General features: G+C 48.9%; 1 protein-coding gene across 1 annotated transcript; it reads left to right on the top strand.

The window, feature by feature from the left end:
• Positions 1–1,974: 1,974 nt before the first annotated feature.
• On the top strand, positions 1,975–19,268 carry GTF2F1 (general transcription factor IIF subunit 1). Its single transcript, XM_063119076.1, has 14 exons — positions 1,975–2,026; positions 2,691–2,753; positions 3,300–3,346; positions 4,882–4,954; positions 5,919–6,112; positions 7,555–7,725; positions 10,108–10,289; positions 10,901–11,045; positions 11,234–11,295; positions 12,573–12,692; positions 13,334–13,407; positions 14,699–14,837; positions 16,954–17,092; positions 18,678–19,268. The coding sequence occupies exons 2-14, from the start codon at positions 2,742–2,744 to the stop codon at positions 18,880–18,882; spliced, it is 1,563 nt and encodes a 520-aa protein (XP_062975146.1). The 5' UTR covers positions 1,975–2,026; positions 2,691–2,741; the 3' UTR covers positions 18,883–19,268.
• The last annotated feature ends 185 nt before the right edge of the window (positions 19,269–19,453 follow it).

Below are 19,453 nucleotides of genomic sequence, written 5' to 3'. Positions count from 1 at the left end.
CCAATTGGGGCCTTTTCTAGAATGTCCACGAATGACCCACTTTCCCCTTTAAGACCTCAATTGGAGCTCGGGGTAAGGGAATGATGTGCCTCAAGAAAGCATGTCACTCCCTCCTGCCATGCTAATAGCAGCCTTAAAGGGGAAGGTGTGTCATTCCAGGACATTATTGAAAATTATAGAAAATCCCCCCTGACACCATGGAAAGAACAAAAACCGGACAAGTCCGGGGAAATCCTGACAGTTGGTCACCCTAGCTACGGCCCAGTATAGCTCCTGCACTTTAACTCTTGTGATGAAGAGGGAATTTCACCAGGTTCTCCATATATACAAATGACACCTGCTGAAATCCCCTTTTCTGTGCAACTGTTAAAGATACAGGAGCCCTGTCCTCCTTTTCATACGGTCAGCCTAAATAAATTCAAAATTATTCAGTTTCTCTACTATCTGGATGAAATCTGGACTCTCAAGACAAAGTATTGCAGTACTTAATTATACTACATTTTAAGTCTAAAAGTGCATTATTTCTGCCCTCCCCTTTGCAAAAAGGCATGGTCTATCCGGTTGCCATATCAACCAGCAAGGATCCTCCTCCCCCTCCCCCAACTTCCGGTAAGAGCAACCAGCATTTCCGCTCATGCTCCAACAGTAGGTGGAGTCAGTCTCAGCCAAAGAGTTTAAAAGAAAGCCATAAAGTTCCACACAGCCGTGACTTCAGGTTCCGGTTAGACTCCGCCATATACAACGCTATATGCACGCCTCCAACGCTATATGTACGCCTTCTGCACATGCCCCGCCTTCTTCCGCCGAGTGGCTCTTTTGCCGGCAGCAGGAGGCCGGCGGGAGCCTCCTCCTCCTCCGCCTCTTCCTCCATCTGGGCGGGATCTACGCAATCGCTTTTGGGGCGCACTGCAGGCGCATGCAAGCGCCTTCAGTGCGCTGTGTAGATCCGCCCTATGGAACTGGTTCCATTGTCATACTGCTCTAACAGTCAGGAAGTTTTTCCTGATGTCCAGCCAGAATCTGGCTTCCTTTAACTTGAGCCCGTTATTCCGTGTCCTGCACCATTGTTTGGTTCCAAGTCATTGTGGAATACACACTTCAACGTGACTTGGACTTCCACCAGGGAAACATTCTGTGCTTTAAATGGCTGCAGAACAGGCAGAAATGCGACACCTGAAGCCTTCCTGCACAGCATATCTCCATGATGATGCATGTTGAATTTCTGCTTATCACACAGGCATAGGACACACACCCCTCCCTCCATTTTTAATCCAATGTAGCAGAGGACGATGCTTTCAAACCTCAAGCAACATCACTGACTTGAAAGTTAGACTTCTATGCCTTTGAACCAAGATGACAACTAGAAGTTCAACAGGTGAAGTTCAACAGATTCCGTTGAATCTCCATCTCTTGAAGTTCTTGCTTGTTGTGAAGCGTGACCCTATGAAAAGGAGGACAGGGCTCCTGTATCTTTAACAGTTGCATAGAAAAGCGAATTTCAGCAGGTGTATATATATGGAGAACCTGGTGAAATTCCCTGTCATCACAACAGTTAAAGCTGCAGGAGCTATAACAGAGTGACCAGATTTAAAAGAGGGCAGGGCACCTGCAGCTTTAACTTTTGTGATGAAGAGGAAATTTCACCGGGTTCCCCATATATAAATCCCCTTTTCAATACAATTGTTAAAGATACAGGAGCCCTGTCCTCCTTTTCATAGGGTCACCCTATTGTTGTGAGGCCCTTAAAAGCACAGGTGCGCAGCCAGATCTACCTGCTTTTGGGGGAGGGTGGGTCGGTCGGCAGGTTTACTTCAAAACCCAGCGACAAAATGAGAGCCTCTAACTCCGCGGGCTTTATTTGAACTTCTCTATGAGGTGCGTCCTCTGCCCCTCACATGGAGCCCTCCACGTGCTGCAATCGAGTACCGGAACTGTCGTGGAAAGAACCGGAAAGTCTTCCTCTTGGTAGCCGCCCGGTTTTGACGCATGCGCGGTGGGGGAAACGGAGGGGGCTCGAGGTGCCAAGGTAAGGGCAGGTGGGGGGATTCGAGGCAGGTGGGACTTGGGCGGGTTGGGATGGCGGCGCTCCTCCTCCTTCGCCCTTGGACCCAGGCGTCCGGCTCCCCCGCTGCCTCTTCCCCAGCCCGGCCAAGGGACCCAGGCGTCCTGGCTCCCTCTCTCTCTCCTAGTTGCAGAATGGACCCAGGTGTCCCGGCTCCAGGTGTGCCGCCCCCCCTTAGCCTGCTGCCAGAACAGAGGCCAATTTTGCCTCCAGTGTGTTTTTCTGGTTACTTCTGTGGTTTTTACATGATGGGTGGGTGTGTATTTTGAGACCATTAAAGATGGTACCCTTCAACGAAGGGGAGTGTTCTGCACATGCTCAGACGCCCTCTGCCCTTGCATTGGTTGTTGGCTTTAAAGAAAGGCTGGCTTCCTGTCTCGGAAGGGGAAAGGCAGCCTGTGCCTGATCAGAAGCACGTTGTCGGTTTTTTTTTGTCCTTTTCTAAAACTGTTCAGAGTAAAGGTGCTGTTTTGGGGAGCCAGAATTGTTGACAAAAAGTGGCAGTCCTAGCCAGGGCTCCTTCTTGGCCTTTTTTCATCACTTCCTCCCCCAACATCTCAGCTGACTTCACCCCAGAGTTTCCATTCCTCTGCATTGATCTGACTCTTCCGCCCTCTTCCTCCATCAGGCTACTGCATTTACAAAAACTCCGCTGAGAGCCTGTGCAGCACATCCAGAAATGACTTCTTTGGTGAGTTCCCTTCCTACTGGGATTCAGGTTAAAAGGTTGTCTGAATTGCCTCTGATGTGTGGGCATTTATTATTATTATTATTATTATTATTATTATTATTATTATTTATTTATTTATATAGCACCATCAATGTACATGGTGCTGTACAGAGCAAAACAATAAATAGCAAGACCCTGCTGCATAGGCTTACATTCTAATAAAATCATAATAAAACAATAAGGAGGAGAAGAGAATGCACCAAACAGGCACAGGGTAGAGTAAAACTAACAATATAAAAGTCAGAACAAAGTCAAGTTTTAAAAGCTTTAGGAAAAAGAAAAGTTTTTAGCTGAGCTTTAAAAGCTGCGATTGAACTTGTAGTTCTCAAATGTTCTGGAAGAGCGTTCCAGGCGTAAGGGGCAGCGGAAGAAAATGGACGAAGCCGAGCAAGGGAAGGCTCAGCCACCCTGGCATGTTGGTTGTTAGGTAGCTTGCCCAGTCTCCTCGGTGCTTTCTCTTTTACCTGTGCAATTCCTGTACTTTTCTCTTTTTTTCTTTTTTCGTAGGGGACAAGCAGTCAGACAGCAACTGAATATGTGGTCCGTGTCCCCAAGTAAGTAGTTCTTTCTCTTTTGCATGTTTTGCTTGATTCACATTATGTTGACCATTTTTCTCCTAATCCAGGTAGGCACACTAAATATTAAATTGAATTGCACATAATGGAACGGGTGGAAAAATGTTGCTTGCTGCTTTTGATGTTCCTAGTGAGGGTGTGTTTCAGTGCAAGACCTGCAGACCCTTTACTTCCCTGTTTTCTAAGCTAAAATCCCACACACACAAAAATGGGTTTTATAAAACTAGATTTTAATGAATATTCATGAAGCTTAGAGAGGTTTGTGGGTATTTTTGCAAATGGGAGTCAAAATACAGAATAGTAAAGGCCGTTTTGAGAAAGGGAGAGATTCTATAACTTGTTCTGAATTGCTCACAAGGCCACATAGGGTTCATCTACACCAAGCAGAATATTCCACTATGAAAGTAGTATGAAAGTGGTATATAAAAGGCAGGAGCCACACTACTGCTATATAGTGGTATTGAAGTGCACGGACCACTGTTGGGGCCCGTTGACACGTTCCATATACTGCTTTCATACCACTTTCGTAGTGTTATATCCTGCTTGGTGTAGATGTGTCAATGGGCCCCAACAGTGGTCAATGCACTTCAATACCACTATAAAGCAGCAGTGTGGCTCCTGCCTTTTATGTACCACTTTCATAGTGTTATATCCTGCTTGGTGTAGATGAGCCCACTGTCTTGTTCGAGTATTCGTGGCATGCAGTGGACTATCAAGGGCAGCATTCCCTTGGAGGTAATCTCTCAGGGGCCATATGTCAAAAGTGGGCAGGGCCAGAGGCACCCTATACCCTCTGCTTCTCTCAACTCAAGAGAGAGGAAGCGACTGTGATGTGATGATTTCTCTTTCTCTCAGTGCCCCGCGCCCGCCCACCCACATACATGCATTCTTTTAACTCTGTTCCCCCCCCCCCCACTGTCTTCCTTCACTCACACCCACCCCCTCACTGGACCAGGACTTGCTGCCTTGTTGAATGCCTCCAGTTCACAGTGACCTTAGCTGAAGGACAAGAGTGAGCAGGCAGGGTGCACGCAAGCAGGGGGTTGGACTCGATGGCCCTGTAGGCCCCTTCCAACTCTGCTATTCTATGATTCTAAGCTTGGAGTGCCGTGGCCAGAGGGTCTTTCTGCTCTAGCTGGTACACCCCACGGTTGGGCTTCATAGCTTGATTGCATGCCAATCTGCTGGTCTCTGTGTCGCTGTCTTTGCAAGACTGGTAGAGGAAGGAATGGGAGCGTCTGGAGGGGGAGCTGGGAAGAGGGCATAAAATAAGATTGAGGGCCGTAAGGTGCCCATCTCTGTGGTAGAGATATATCTTGAAATGTGCTGTTAAAGCTGTTGGCCATCAATCATGCTAAAAGTACACTCAATGTCTCCTCTCTTTCTGCAAGGGCACAGGGATGGGTTTTCCCTTTTGAGCAGAAGAAGACTCCCCTCTGTGGGGCTTTCCCACTTAGCTCCAGCCTTGGATGCTGGGCATTGATCTGACTCATTTCTGCTCCTTCGTTTCACAGGAACACCTCCAAGAAATACAATATTATGGCCTTCAATGCGGCTGACAAAGTCAACTTTGCCACCTGGCACCAGGTTGGTCCCTGCTCTCAGGCTAAAGTCCAGCTCCCACCAAAGTGATAAGCCTATGTCCGGGCTGTACCACTTCAGCCTAGAGCTGGAGGATCATGTGGTGAAATGCTCCTCCATGCGGGGGGGGGGGGGGGGAGGGAAATTCCTACACATGGAAAATGAACAGGGCAGAGAGAAGACTGAGTGAGACGTGCTGCTTTTCCACGTGCAAAGATTTTTATTTTTCATTTAGAAGTGTGTATCAAGTGAGCCCACCTGTAATGGTACAGTCTAGATATGGATCTGGATTAGCACCTCAATGAGAACTGGGTTTTTTTATTTATTTGCCTTATGTTCTTTTTTATTTATTTGCCTTATTTTAAAAATGTGTATCCCACTTTTTTTCCAAAGAGGAACTCAAAGTGAAGGCCTTCCTAAACAACAATGTTTAAACATCTAAAACCATATTGTGTCGGGGCTTGGTGACTCTCAACTGGGACAGCAACCCACAAGGTGGGGGGTCACAGCTGAAAAGGCCCTACTCTTCGTTGCCACCAGCCAGGCCTCAGACAGCTGAGGAATCTGGAGCAGCCCTTGGATGAAGAGCAGAGCATGTGGGAAGGAGCACACCCCCCAAAGGCTTGTTCTGTGTATTACGCAGACACAACGTGCACGTTTCAGCAGTAGAGAGACCCTTAATCTTTACGACTGCACAGCCAGGCTGTGGGGCTTCTCTGCTATTATGCATTCCTGCGGTCAAACCGTAGTCTTTTTGGTTGTCCCAATTGCGTGACTTCAGCTGGATAGAAAGCCGGTGCTTCCTGAGCTAGACAAATAGTACAAATGGCTACTGTGTTGGAATTCAGACTTTGGGCAAGAACGCCCTTAGCATGCTGTGGAGCTTCTCGGGAACAAATCCACCTCCACCCACCCTGTCTTATTAGAGATACTGCAGTGTTCTACTTGGCGCTTTCTTGTTCCTCCCTAGGCAAAGATGGAGCGGGATCTCAGCAATAAGAAGATCTACCAGGAGGAAGAGATGCCTGAGTCGGGAGCTGGCAGCGAATTCAACCGCAAGCTACGGGAGGAGGCCCGGCGCAAGAAATACGGCATCATCCTGAAGGAGTTCAAGCTAGAAGACCAGCCTTGGCTCCTGAAAGTCAACGGCAAGGCCGGGCGCAAGTGAGCAGTGGGTGGTCCCCAAGGGCGGGGTGTGTGGGCGGGGGATGTTACCAGATGGGGGCTCATCTTTGAATTATGGGCTAACGTTGCTCATCAGTTTGTTCTCGCCGGGGAGAGTGTTGGGTGGGAGCATGTGGGGAGGCTCTCCAGCTTTGTGAGTAGGGAACAGAACAACGTACTCAACTGGAACATAAGAAGATCGGTGCTCGATCCAACCAAGGCCCATTAGTCCGGCATCCTGTTTGTACAGTAGCCAACCACTAGTTCAATGGGAAGTCCAAAGCACAACATGAGCACAGTAGCATCCTCAAACTCATATCCCCTAGCAACTGGCAAGCAGAGGCAACCTGCCCCTGACACGGGAGTTAGCCATTCACCATCATGACTAATATCTTTTCACGGTCTAGCTCCTTCCTATCTCTCCTCTCTCATCTCACACTATTGCCCCGCTCGTGCTCTTCGCTCCTCTGATGCCGTGTTTCTCGCCTGCCCAAGGGCCTCTACTTCCCTTGCTCGGCTTCGTCCACTTTCTTCTGCTGCCCCTTACGCCTGGAACGCTCTTCCAGAACATTTGAGAACTACAAGTTCAATCGCAGCTTTTAAAGCTCAACTAAATTTTTTTCTTTTTCCTAAAGCTTTTAAAACTTGATGTTGTGCAGACTTTATACTGTTAGTTTTACCCTACCCTGTGCCTGCTTACCCTACCCTGTGCCTGTTGGCATTCTCTTCCCCTCCTTATTGTTTTACTATGATTTTATTAGAATGTAAGCATATGCGGCAGGGCCTTGCTATTTACTGTTTTACTCTGTACAGCACCATGTACATTGATGGTGCTATATAAATAAATAATAATAATAATAATAATAATAATAATAATAATACCTGTTGAGAGCCTTCGCCTCCATGCATTTGGCTAACCCCTTTCTAAAGCTGTCGAAGTTGGTGGCCATCACTATATCTTATTGGAGCAAACTCTGTGGTTTAACTATGTACTGTGGGAAGAAGTATTTCCTTTTGTCTGTCCTATACCAGTTAAAGGTTCTAAATCCTGTTAAATTTGCATGCTTTTGTCCTGGTTCCAAACTTTGCAAAATAGGAGTTGAAAAATGTGCTTTTTTGGCAGGGAGCAAAACGATCCCTCACCCCAAAGCTGTGTAATATTCAAATTTTAGCGGCCATGGGGACTAGAAACTCTCTTTAAAAACCAGTGTTTATTTAATCAGAAGCTATAAATCTCAGTACTCAGTAGAACTTATCAAATTTTGCGTTACGAGCTGTATTCCTCACTTTGTACAGTTGTGATCCGAAATTCTTTCATGTGCGTGTTTCTTCCCTCTGGTTCTGCTTTTTTCTGGATCTGGAGCCGAAACATTTAGTTCCTGTCTTCCTCACGTTGCTTTTGCATTAGACTCTTACGCTGCCTCGTGTTTCTTTTCACTCAGGTTCAAAGGTGTGAAAAAGGGAGGTGTGACAGAGAACACCTCCTACTACATCTTCACACAGTGTCCGGATGGTGCCTTTGAAGCCTTCCCAGTCAACAATTGGTATAACTTTACACCTATTGCCAAGCACCGTACACTGACTGCAGAAGAAGCCGAGGAGGAGTGGGAGAGGTGAGTGCAGGAGACATTCGTTCCTGCCCAAGAGATGACACGGACGGGGTTGACGGAAAGGCCTGAGAGGCTAGCGCACGCTGGGAGCAGCAGTGACATCTACTTGACGTCCTGAGCCAACCTGGGCAGTGCCAGGAGATGGCAAGGTGTGGAAAGAACTGGAAAAGCAAAGGTATAGATAAGTTAGTCAGACTGCTGGAGAGGCTCCCTGCAATCTGGCCCTTTATGAGTGAGCAACCTTCTCTGGCCTGATGGGGAGAGGATTTGGGAAGCTCTCAGGATATGACGGCCTCCCAATTCGGGTCCTAGTACAATTTCTTTTTGATACGGAGCCGCACAGACGTCCCTGCCCCGAGCTTACAATCTGAAGTGTGCCACAAGGTAGGCAACAGAAGGACGTGAGGGTAGGCAGAGGAAGATGGACAACCATCTGTCAGGGATGCTTTAGGGTGGATTCCTGCATTGAGCAGGGGGTTGGACTCGATGGCCTTGTAGGCCCCTTCCAACTCAACTGTTCTATGATTCTATGATTCATTTGGCTCAGTTACATAGCTACAGCTTTGCTGTGCTACTGATGTTTTCACTTTTAGGGGCTTCTTGTTGGGTGTTGAGTTCTGCCTGAAACCCCACTGAAATCCAAAGAGGTCCTCTTCATGCAACCAAGGTCTTAAGTGCACTTAGTGGGATCTTTTCGGCCCTTTGGTCAGCAGACTCCCATGCTGTATCCTTCCCCTCTGTTTCAAAAACACCGCTTGCATGGAAGGGCTACTGCTCAGGAAACACATGTCGGAATTAGGATAATAAATACCAAGCATTGACATTGCATTTTGGGAGTAAAAGCCCTTCATATTCATTATCTTGGGGATTGTTACAACTACCCCGTAAAGTAGGCCAGTATTATCATCCATACCATATTGCAGGCAGGAGAATATCTTGTGTAAGAGGTGGCAGAGGTGAGATCTGGACCAGGGATTGATCGATTATATTTATATCCTGCATTTTTTTCTAGGAGCCTTACACGGTCCTCCTCTTCACATAGTCTTTAGCCACCGTGTGACACCAGTTGTTCACAGTGCCATTCTTTGGATCTTAGCTCACAGACCATACTCCTGGGGTCTTATTTATTTATTTATTTATAACATTTCTATACCGCCCAATAGCCGAAGCTCTCTGGGCGGTTTACAAAAATTAAAACCACAATAAAACAACCAACAGGTTAAAAGCACAATTACAAAATACAGTATAAAAAGCACAACCAGGATAAAACCACGCAGCAGAAATTGATATAAGATTAAAATACAGAGTTAGAACAATAAAATTTAAATTTAATTTAAAATTAAGTGTTAAAATACTGAGTGAATAAAAAGGTCTTCAGCTGGCGACGAAAGCAGTACAGTGTAGGCACCAGGCGGACCTCTCTGGGGAGCTCGTTCCACAGCCGGGGTGCCACAGCGGAGAAAGCCCTCCTCCTAGTAGCCACCTGCCTCACTTCCTTTGGCAGGGGCTCACGGAGAAGGGACCCTGTAGATGATCTTAAGGTCCGGGCAGGTACATATGGGAGGAGGCGTTCCTTCAAATAACCTGGCCCCAAACCATTTAGGGCTTTAAATGTCAATACCAGCACTTTGAATCGGGCCCGGATCTGGACTGGCAGCCAATGAAGTTGTAAAAGGACTGGCGTAATGTGATCTCGCCAGCCAGTCCCTGTTAGTAAACAGGCTGCCCTGTTTTGTACCAGCTGAAGCTTCCGGACCGTTTTCAAAGGCAGCCCCACGTATAACGCATTGCAGTAATCCAAGCAAGAGGTTAGCAGAGCATGGATAACTGTAGCTAGGCTATCTCTGTCCAGATAAGGGCGTAGTTGGTATATCAACCTAAGCTGATAAAAGGTGCTCTTTGCCACTGAGTTCACCTGTGCCTCAAGTGACAGTTCTGGATCCAAGAGCACCCCCAAACTACGGTCCCGATCCTTTAGGGAGAGTGCAACCCCGTCTAGGACAGGGCAAACATCACCTCGCCGGACAGATGAACCACCCGCTAACAGTACCTCCGTCTTGTCTGGATTGAGTCTCAGTTTGTTAGCCCTCATCCAGTCCATTACAGTGCCCGGGCACTGGTTCAGAACAGCCACTGCTCAATTGTTCAATTCTATTCTTGAATAGAATTGAGGAGTACGAAGAGGGCTGGGGCTGCCAATTTCCCTCTTCTTCACCCCAAATACTTTCCCTATAAGCTCCTTTAAAATGGGGAACAGGACTAAAGGTGGTCTGGCTGCCGCAGCGTGCCCGTCTGGAGTGGTTAAGGCCTCTTGCAAGTGTCCCTCCCGGGTGGGGCTTTAAGTAGTAAGCGGTCTGCTTGAGGCCGGCCCTTCTTTCTCTGCAGGCGGAACAAAGTTCTGAACCACTTCAGCATCATGCAGCAGCGGCGGCTGAAGGACCATGGCGAGGAAGAAGAGGAGGAGAAGGAGAAGAAAGGCAAAAAGAAAGGAAGTGACCTCAAAATCCATGACCTGGAAGATGACCTGGAGATGAGCTCGGATGACAGCGAGTTCAGTGACGCTGATGGTGCGGGGGGTGGGGTGCTGGGGAGGCCTGTCTGTATAGGATCCCTGGAGGGGACCACGGAGAGGTGGTGGTGGCGGTGGCCGTGGCCGTGGCAGCAGTAGTTTGCTTTATGAGTCAGGACTTCCTTCATTCCTGTCTGGGGAATCCTGGGAAGTAGTGCCCTGATAGGCTTCGATCAATGTCTGAGAGGATGTACGAAAGGCAAAACGACAGCTGTGCCTTCCAAGGACAGCAAGAATAAGTGTGCTTGTGTGTGTAGAACACAGCCAAGGCTCCGGTCGCTGCTGTAGCCTTGCTGCCGTGGCTTTGTGATATGTTTGGACCATGCGACAAGGGCAGGGGTTCTTCCAAAGGCCTCGCACGCTTCCCTCTGGTGCTGCTTGGGCTTCTTCCTGCCTGGGCTCATGCACTGTGGGAGGGTAGAGTAGGCAGGCCAACCTCCGTGTATCGATCCCAGCATGCTCCAGTCGGCAGCATGGGCTCTGTGTTGTGTAGTGGGCTTCCTCATTTCCTTGGATTGATCCCTGTTGCCTGCCGCTTTCATGGGGCCGCCTTGGAAGATTTGCCATTTGGGGAAAGTGGGTAACATTCCCCGACATCCCTCATTATAGGCGAGAAGCCAGCCAAGGCCAAGAAGAAAGCCCCTCTGACCAAGAAGAAGAAAAAGAAGAAGGGTTCCGATGATGAAGCTTTTGAAGACAGCGATGATGGGGACTTTGAAGGCCAGGAGGTGGACTACATGTCTGATGGGTCCAGGTAAGCACCACTGTTTCTTCCCAGCTGGGGCTGGCATTGCCTCGGCACCCCCAGTTTCTCCTCTGCTGCTGCTGCTCTTTCCCAAGTTCCCTCAGGGTGGACAAGTGATGTTCCCTCAGGCTCCCCTTTTACGTTCCCTCAGCATGTTGCGTTCCTCACCCCAGGGGATTCTTTCTGTCCTCTTACAGCAGCTCGGTAGAGGAAGTGGTGGGCAAACCCAAGGTGACCAAAGAGGAAGACATCCCCAAAGGTATGTGGCTTTATGAAGAGGACCGGCTGCGCTCGTTGCCAAATGAGTCAAGACGGCAGCAAGGCCAAGAGCCCTCCCAAACAGTGGGTTTTTCCTTGCCTGTTGGCTCTGGTGCTAATTCTGCCTGTCGTCTTGATAGGGTGAGCAGCTGTGTTGGAGATGGTTGGGTGTGTTTTTTGCAATTCACATGCAATTGGGTCTTGTTCTGTCTTTGCCCTTATCTGAGGTACGCTACAACTGTAGATTGGTTTTACTCAAGTATCATGGCTTTCCTGCAAAGAATCCTGGGAGTTGCAGTTCGGAGTGACTGCGGAGCATTATCTTTTTAAAGATTCCTGACATGCCCCACATCCCCTCTCCAGAACTGAATATGAGCCAACAGTGCGATATGGCTGCAAGAAAGGCAAATGCCATTTTGGGCTGCTTTAATAGAAGTATAGCTTCCAAATCACGTGAGGTACTGGTTCCTCTCTATTCGGCCCTGGTTAGGCCTCATCTAGAGTATTGCGTCCAGTTCTGGGCTCCACAATTCAAGAAGGACGCAGACAAGCTGGAGCGTGTTCAGAGGAGGGCAACCAGGATGATCAGAGGTCTGGAAACAAAGCCCTATGAAGAGAGACTGAAAGAACTGGGCATGTTTAGCCTGGAGAAGAGAAGATTGAAGGGAGACATGATAGCACTCTTCAAATACTTAAAAGGCTGTCGCACAGAGGAGGGCCAGGATCTCTTCTGGATCCTCCCAGAGTGCAGGACACGGAATAACGGGCTCAAGTTAAAGGAAGCCAGATTCCAGCTGGACATCAGGAAAAACTTCCTGACTGTTAGAGCAGTGCGACAATGGAATCAGTTACCTAGGGAGGTTGTGGGCTCTCCCACACTAGAGGCCTTCAAGAGGCAGCTGGACAACCCTCTGTCAGGGATGCTTTAGGGTGGATTCCTGCACTGAGCAGGGGGTTGGACTAGATGGCCTTGTAGGCCCCTTCCAACTCTGCTATTCTAGGATTCTGTGATTTGCGGGAGAGATCGCCAGGCCCACGGAGCTGATTAGGCTTTTCTTTTCGTGGACATTGGCACAGGGAATGGGGAAAACAGTTGAGCAGATCTGTGTTATTGCCAAGAGCAGCCAAACCACATCCCTGCCTCTGGTTCCGTTGCCTGTACCCGTTCCTTTTGTACTGGGCAAGGCGAACCACCGGCAGCTCTGGCTCCAAGTCAGATCACGCAGGCTGGTTGGAGGTGAGTCAACAAAGGGCTGCTTCCTCCTTGTTGTTTTGTAGGTATAGACGAAGCAAGCGACAGTAGCGAAGAGAGTGAGGAGGAGAAGCCTGCGGAGGAGAAGGAGGAGGAAGAAGAGGAGAAAAAGACCCCGACTCCACAGGACAGGAAGAAAAAGAAAGGTGAGGATGGTCGGGGTACTGAAGTTGGGTGTGGCGGAAGTTTGGGAAGGGGAAACTTGGATCAGGCTCAGAAAAGGTAAAGGCCGGAAGGTGAGCTTTAATTCTTACAGAAGCACAGAAATATGGTATTGGGCATAGAAGTCAACGCCCCAAGAATGTTGACTTCCGCTTCTCACACACCCCATGCCCCAAATTAAAAAAATCAACGTTCTAGTCCTTATGGATGCAGAGATAACTTTCAAATGTATGGTAGTGCCTGTTGGATTCAGGGTTCAAGTGCCCTATAGAGCAGCAGACTCTATAGCACAGCCTAGCACAGCAGTTTAATTGATGAAAGCCTTTAAACAAACCATGTATGCTTGCCTAATTTTATATAGGTTTGCTTGGTGCAGAATTTCACCCCTTTAGCGCCCACAGCCCTAGCCTCCTGAAATGGGACTAGCTGGGAGCCCAGAAAACCGTGTTTCTGGCCTGGCCACCTTGCAAGGGGCGTCTAGTACGTTGTTTTGGGGGCTGTGGCTGTGGGGGAATTCCCCGAGACAGTCCGATTGGGCAAGTGGCAGCCTGGCCTCCCGAAGTCCAGTGGCCGGGGGCTACAAAGGCATCAAAGCCCCGACTGATGCTTTGGCTCTGCTCTACAGACAGCAGTGATGAGTCGGAGACATCTGAGGACAGCGACATTGACAGCGAAGCGTCTTCAGCGCTCTTCATGACGGTAACCCTAGACGCAGCTTGGGGCTGGGGAATGCCTGGGGCTCCATCCTGTGCCCTGATCAGCTGCTGAAGTTCCCAGCTCAGGCATGGTCTCCACAGGCAGTGGAACTTACCGGCCACTTATGGTTGCTGTAGGGGAGCTGCATTTTTCGGGACGCTTTCCTACTTTAGCACTCTGAGCGAATAAGCTCAGCGGGAGGTTGTTGGAAGGAGTTTGCCCATGGTCTTTGGGACAGCGAGACCCAGGGTGGGTGGGTGTTTTCCGCACCCAATTTTGAAACGGGCAGCAGCTTGGTCACGATCGCACGTTACCCACAATGGGCTGACAGACAACATGTTAACCCATGGTGGGTAAAATAACCAGCTCTGCAGACCATGGGTCCCCGGATGGCTTATTTGGGGATAAATAAGCCACTTGGGGGGGGGGGGGGCAAAAACAGTGCACAGAAGACCCACCAACCCACCATGGATTACGTGGGCAAATAAATGATTGTGGGTTAACCTGCCACCCGAACCCAGTCCCTGCCTTGACTTGTGTTAACACAAGCAGGGGCCATACCGTTGTGACACTTGCTTAAGACTCTTGAGGAACAGTATCCCCTCGGCTCGTGCGAACACAGTCTGTCTGTAACCTGATTCGACGAGGCAGATTAATACCTGTGTCCTGTGCATAATTCTACTTATGGTGGATCTGCAGACTAGCTCTCTTTTGACTTAAATGGTTGGTGCGTCCCGGCTGCTTGCTAGCTGATCCCCCAGGTTTGTTTTTCTGACTTCTTTGACGGTGGTTAGGACAGCCCTTGCAGTAGTTCCACGAAACGTTTTATTTGTCTGCTTGCCAGTGCACTTACATTTTTGTCTTTTGGAGCCTCAGAGGAAGGCACAGGAAGTGAATTTTCCTGCCCGGATGCGTCCTGGCAAATGCCTATCTTACAAGCCCAAGGTAGCCCCATGACCCAGGCTTGAAAAACTAACCTCTTGTTTCTGCATTTTATTTATTTATTTATTTATTTATTTATTTATTTAAGGGTTTTTATGCCGCCATTCAGCCAAAAAAGGCCCTCACGGCGGCTTACAAAAGGATTTCTTGACATTTTGTCCGTCCGGCCTGCTCTTGCCAGCACTGGCTGGCCTCAGGCCTGACAGATGAATCCCGGGCTGCTGTTAGCTCATCTTCAGTGGGTGTTTTAGTTCCATGGAATGAGAGGCTCCTGTTTGGGTATCTCTGGCTGGAACCGGGGGACTCGAGAGCCAAATGAACCCCAGCTGAGACTGTGTTTCTGCCGTTGCAGAAAAAGAAGACGCCTCCCAAGAAGGAGCGCAAGGGCTCCGTGAGCAGCTCACAAGGGAATAGCCGCCCAGGAACACCCTTGGTGGACGCCGGCAGCACTTCCTCCACGCTGCGGGCCGCAGCCAACAAACTGGAACAAGGTACGGCAGAGTGTGAGCACATGGCTGGATTTGACCCTGTCTCCTTGGTTGGTGTTGTGCATTCTGAAGGCAGTGTATTTCTGAACCATCTCTTGTGGGGGAAGGGGGGGTCTTCCCTTTTTAAATCAAATATGCCACAACACAGGCTCTGAACACCAGACCTCACGTCTGCCACCACTTATTATGGGGCGACACAGGCTCTGAACACCAGACCTGGCCGCGGCTGCTCCCTGCTCAAGCCAAGCACCACCGCTTGATATGCCTGAAGCAAGGGATAAAGCCCACCTTCCTCCAAACTATGTGGAGAAAGGGGTTAAATGGAGAAGGATTTCAAAATATAAAATACAACACTGTGAGTTATATGTGCTGAGGTGAATGATTGTCAGAGTGGGTGCTAAATGTGTAAACTTCAGATGATAAATGCCAAACAGACCCGTGGGATTTTTGTGGTAGTTAAAACCAAAACAATCAAAATTTATTTTCAAAAGTTCACAAGCTTTGTTTCAAATAAAACATTTAAAAACCTCTTTTTGAAACCTTTTCATCCAATCCTTTCACTCATTCACATACGTGCTTTCCTTTTTCTCACACAATCACTCTTGAACTTTCTTTATTATCAGTATTGATTAATATACTTCCACTACGTGCACACCACACTCTAAAGACACCACTCTCTACACTGAACCTCAAATTTCCCAGAACTTAAGCACTCTAAACACAAAGAGCACTAAAGACTCTAAGACAGCCTTTCTCAACCTGGGGCGCTCCAGATGTGTTGGACTGCATCTCCCAGAATGCCCCAGCCAGCGGCTGGGGCATTCTGGGAGTTGTAGTCCAACACATCTGGAGTGCCCCAGGTTGAGAAAGGCTGCTCTAAGAGTACCTATAAAGTCCCCCTCAATCCCCTCAGTCCTTCCCTTATATATCACTCCTCCCCCTCCCAAGACATCCTTACTCCACCCACTCAGGCCAAGCTTCTAAACTCACCACAGACTTACAAACTGCAGACATACATCTGGGAACGGACTTGTGGGGTGTATTGCCACAGGGGGGGTCTTCCCTTTTTAAAGCAAATGTCTAGGCCTTCTGAGGCATTTTGCAAGCTGCCTATGCAAAAGGTTGTGGGGCCCAATGGCTCCTTTGTGAGCCCGTGCAGCTACCTGCCTTGTTCCCCTGCCTCCGCTTTGTGGCCTTTGTTCATTCTGCCCCACCCACCCATGCGTTGGACCCTGTTTGTTCGCTGCACCACCAGCAACGGGAAACAGAAATCCAACTCTTGCAAAGACTCAACTCTTGGGAGCGGATAAACACTTCCGCTTGGGTGCAGAGCTTCTTTCTTTGGGGTGGAATTTTCGGTAGGATGGCACTGAACTAAATCATATGCTTAAGGGAACTGAAAACGAGAAGGAACCCAGGACACCAGTTCGGTCAGATGTCCTTTGTTTCCCTTCTGCTAGGGAAGAATGGGCCTGGTTTGGGCACTGGGGGTAGGAGTGGGAGGGGCTTTGAGATTGGGGTCCTGAAGTACCTGAGGTACTGGTTCCTCTCTATTCGGCCCTGGTTAGGCCTCATCTAGAGTCTTGCGTCCAGTTCTGGGCTCCACAATTCAAGAAGGACGCAGACAAGCTGGAGCGTGTTCAGAGGAGGGCAACCAGGATGATCAGGGGTCTGGAAACAAAGCCCTATGAAGAGAGACTGAAAGAACTGGGCATGTTTAGCCTGGAGAAGAGAAGATTGAGGGGAGACATGAGAGCACTCTTCAAATACTTGAAAGGTTGTCACACAGAGAAGGGCCAGGATCTCTTCTCGATCCTCCCAGAGTGCAGGACACAGAATAACGGGCTCAAGTTAAAGGAAGCCAGATTCCGGCTGGACATCAGGAAAAACTTCCTGACTGTTAGAGCAGTGCGACGGTGGAATCAGCTACCTAGGGAGGTTGTGGGCTCTCCCACACTAGAGGCCTTCAAGAGGCAGCTGGACAACCATCTGTCAGGGATGCTTTAGGGTGGATTCCTGCATTGAGCAGGGGGTTGGACTCGATGGCCTTGTAGGCCCCTTCCAACTCTGCTATTCTATGATTCTATGAAGCTGGGCTGCTCTTGTTTCTCTGGAATAGGTAAGCGGCAAGCAGGTTCCAGCGAGCTCCCTGCAGCCAAGAGGTTGAAAATAGATGCTGGGCCCCAGGGCACCGCCACGACCACCTCTGGGAAGTCCACTCCACAGCCACAGTCGGGCAAGTCAACGCCCAGCAGTGGGTAAGTGTGCCAATGCCAGCTGTTGCAGCCCACGTGCGTTGGTCAGAAGAGGCTTGGGAGGGGAAGGGTCCTTGCTGTGGTTTGGGTCCTGCTATTACTTTTTAGTTACTGTTAAAAACGCCATCAATGTGCACGAGCTTTAGAGAAGGGCTTCGTACACTTAAGACTTTATTAAAAAAATACCTAACTTATAATTAAGGATGATACATCTATTGTAGCTTAGTGGGGTATGAGTTGAAGGGAGGGGAGCCCTCAGCTCACATCCTAACTCATCCTAACACTAGAGGCCTTCAAGAGGCAGCTGGACAACCATCTGTCTGGGATGCTTTAGGGTGGATTCCTGCGTTGAGCAGGGGGTTGGACTCGATGGCCTTGTAGGCCCCTTCCAACTCTGCTATTCTGTGATTCTATGACTTCCTGACTGTTAGAGCAGTGCGACAATGGAATCAGTTCCCTAGGGAGGTTGTGGGCTCTCCCATACTGGAGGCCTTCAAGAGGCAGCTGGACAACCATCTGTCTGGGATGCTTTAGGGTGGATTCCTGCATTGAGCAGGGGGTTGGACTCAATGGCCTTGTAGGCCCCTTCCAACTCTGCTATTCTATGATTCTACGATTCTATGATTCAGCTATGGGCATAGGCGAGCCACTATCTCTGTTGGCCTCCACCCCTCCCATCTGGAATACAGGAATAACAACGCTGGCTTACCTTGCAGGACTGTTGCAAGTATTACTGTGATAACGTATGTGAAACACTTATATGCGTTTCCCATTCGTTTAAACCGCCAAACCATATAAATATCCATATAGATGTCAATTTCTGTTTTTAAATCTCGCTTGAAAACATTTCTTTTCTCGAAAGCTTTTTAACCGTAGCGTGGCCATACTAGTCTATATTTAGTTTTAATGTCCCCTACCCCTATTGGTTTTTCCCCTCCCTCCCCTATCTGTTACGGCGATGTTAGATTGTAAGCCAGCCTTCCTCAACCTGGGGCGCTCCAGATGTGTTGGACTACAACTCCCAGAATGCCCCAGCCAGCTCTGCTGTTGCCTCCGAGACTGCAGTTGAACCAAACAACAATTACTTTAGAGTTGGTGTAGTAACAGTAGCCAGGACATCCCTGAATCAGATCTCACTTCTGCCAAGCACTCACTAAGGCAGCTTTCCTCAACCTGGGGCGCTCCAGATGTGTTGGACTACAACTCCCAGAATGCCCCAGCCAGCTCTGGCTGGGGCATTCTGGGAGATGCAGTCCAACACATCTGGAGCGCCCCAGGTTGAGGAAGGCTGTTGTAAGTCATATGGCAGATGGTCTTGTTTTATTTTATTCTGTACAGCGCCATGAAAATTGATGGCGCTTTATAAATAAATATTAATAATAATAATAATAATAATAATAATAATAGAGCTATTCACACCAGAGAAAGGTGTTTGGATGATAATACTGGCAATAATACTTCCCGCTTGAGAAAGAGTGCGTGTGTGAAAATGCCCTTCTTCCTTGGAGGGCCTCTTCCAACGCTTATTAGGGCTCAGTGGTGTAGCTGCTGCCTGGACCTGCCCCTTACTCAGTTTCCTTCCTTGCAGCGATGTGCAGCTGACGGAGGATGCCGTGCGCCGCTACTTGACCCGCAAGCCCATGACCACCAAGGACCTGCTGAAGAAGTTCCAGACCAAGAAGACAGGGTTGAGCAGCGAGAAGACCGTCAACGTGCTGGCCCAGATCCTGAAGCACCTCAACCCTGAGCGCAAGAACATCAATGACAAGATGCACTTTTTCCTCAAGGAATGAGGAGGGCAGGGCAGGGGCCAGATACAAACTGCCCTTTGGTACCCACCATCCTTCTGGGCAGCTCTGAGTCCCTTGCACTGAGCGGATAGCCATGGGGGCTAGGGGCTAGGACCACGTGGCTTAGCATTTGCACCCTTTGGGAGAAGGGCATGGGTCACTGTTTACCGTCGTCTGAGTACCCCATCGAGATAAGGAGTGGTGGACAGGAGCAGAAGAAGACTAGTACAGCTTATTAAGGAGTGTTGAAGATATGGCCTGCCTGAGTGGCGGGGGGGGGGGGGGGCGTAGTTTTCTCTTCCATGTGGGAGGGGTTCACCATCTGTGTGCTGCCATTTGGGGAGAAATAAACAAGGACATCTTTTATATCTTTTCCCCTGTGTTTTCTCCCAGGCAAACCACTGTCCATCTATGAGTTTTACTTATTTATTTTATTTATTACATTTCTATACCGCCCAATAGCCGAAGCTCTCCGGGCGGTTCACAAAAATTAAAAGCATAGTAAGACAACCAACAGGTTAAAAGCACAAATACAAAATACAATATAAAAAGCACAACCAGGATAAAAACCACG

Source organism: Elgaria multicarinata, chromosome 3, assembly GCF_023053635.1.
Source record: "Elgaria multicarinata webbii isolate HBS135686 ecotype San Diego chromosome 3, rElgMul1.1.pri, whole genome shotgun sequence".
NCBI classification, from domain to species: domain Eukaryota; kingdom Metazoa; phylum Chordata; class Lepidosauria; order Squamata; family Anguidae; genus Elgaria; species Elgaria multicarinata.
This window is presented reverse-complemented; position numbering and strand designations above follow the sequence as displayed.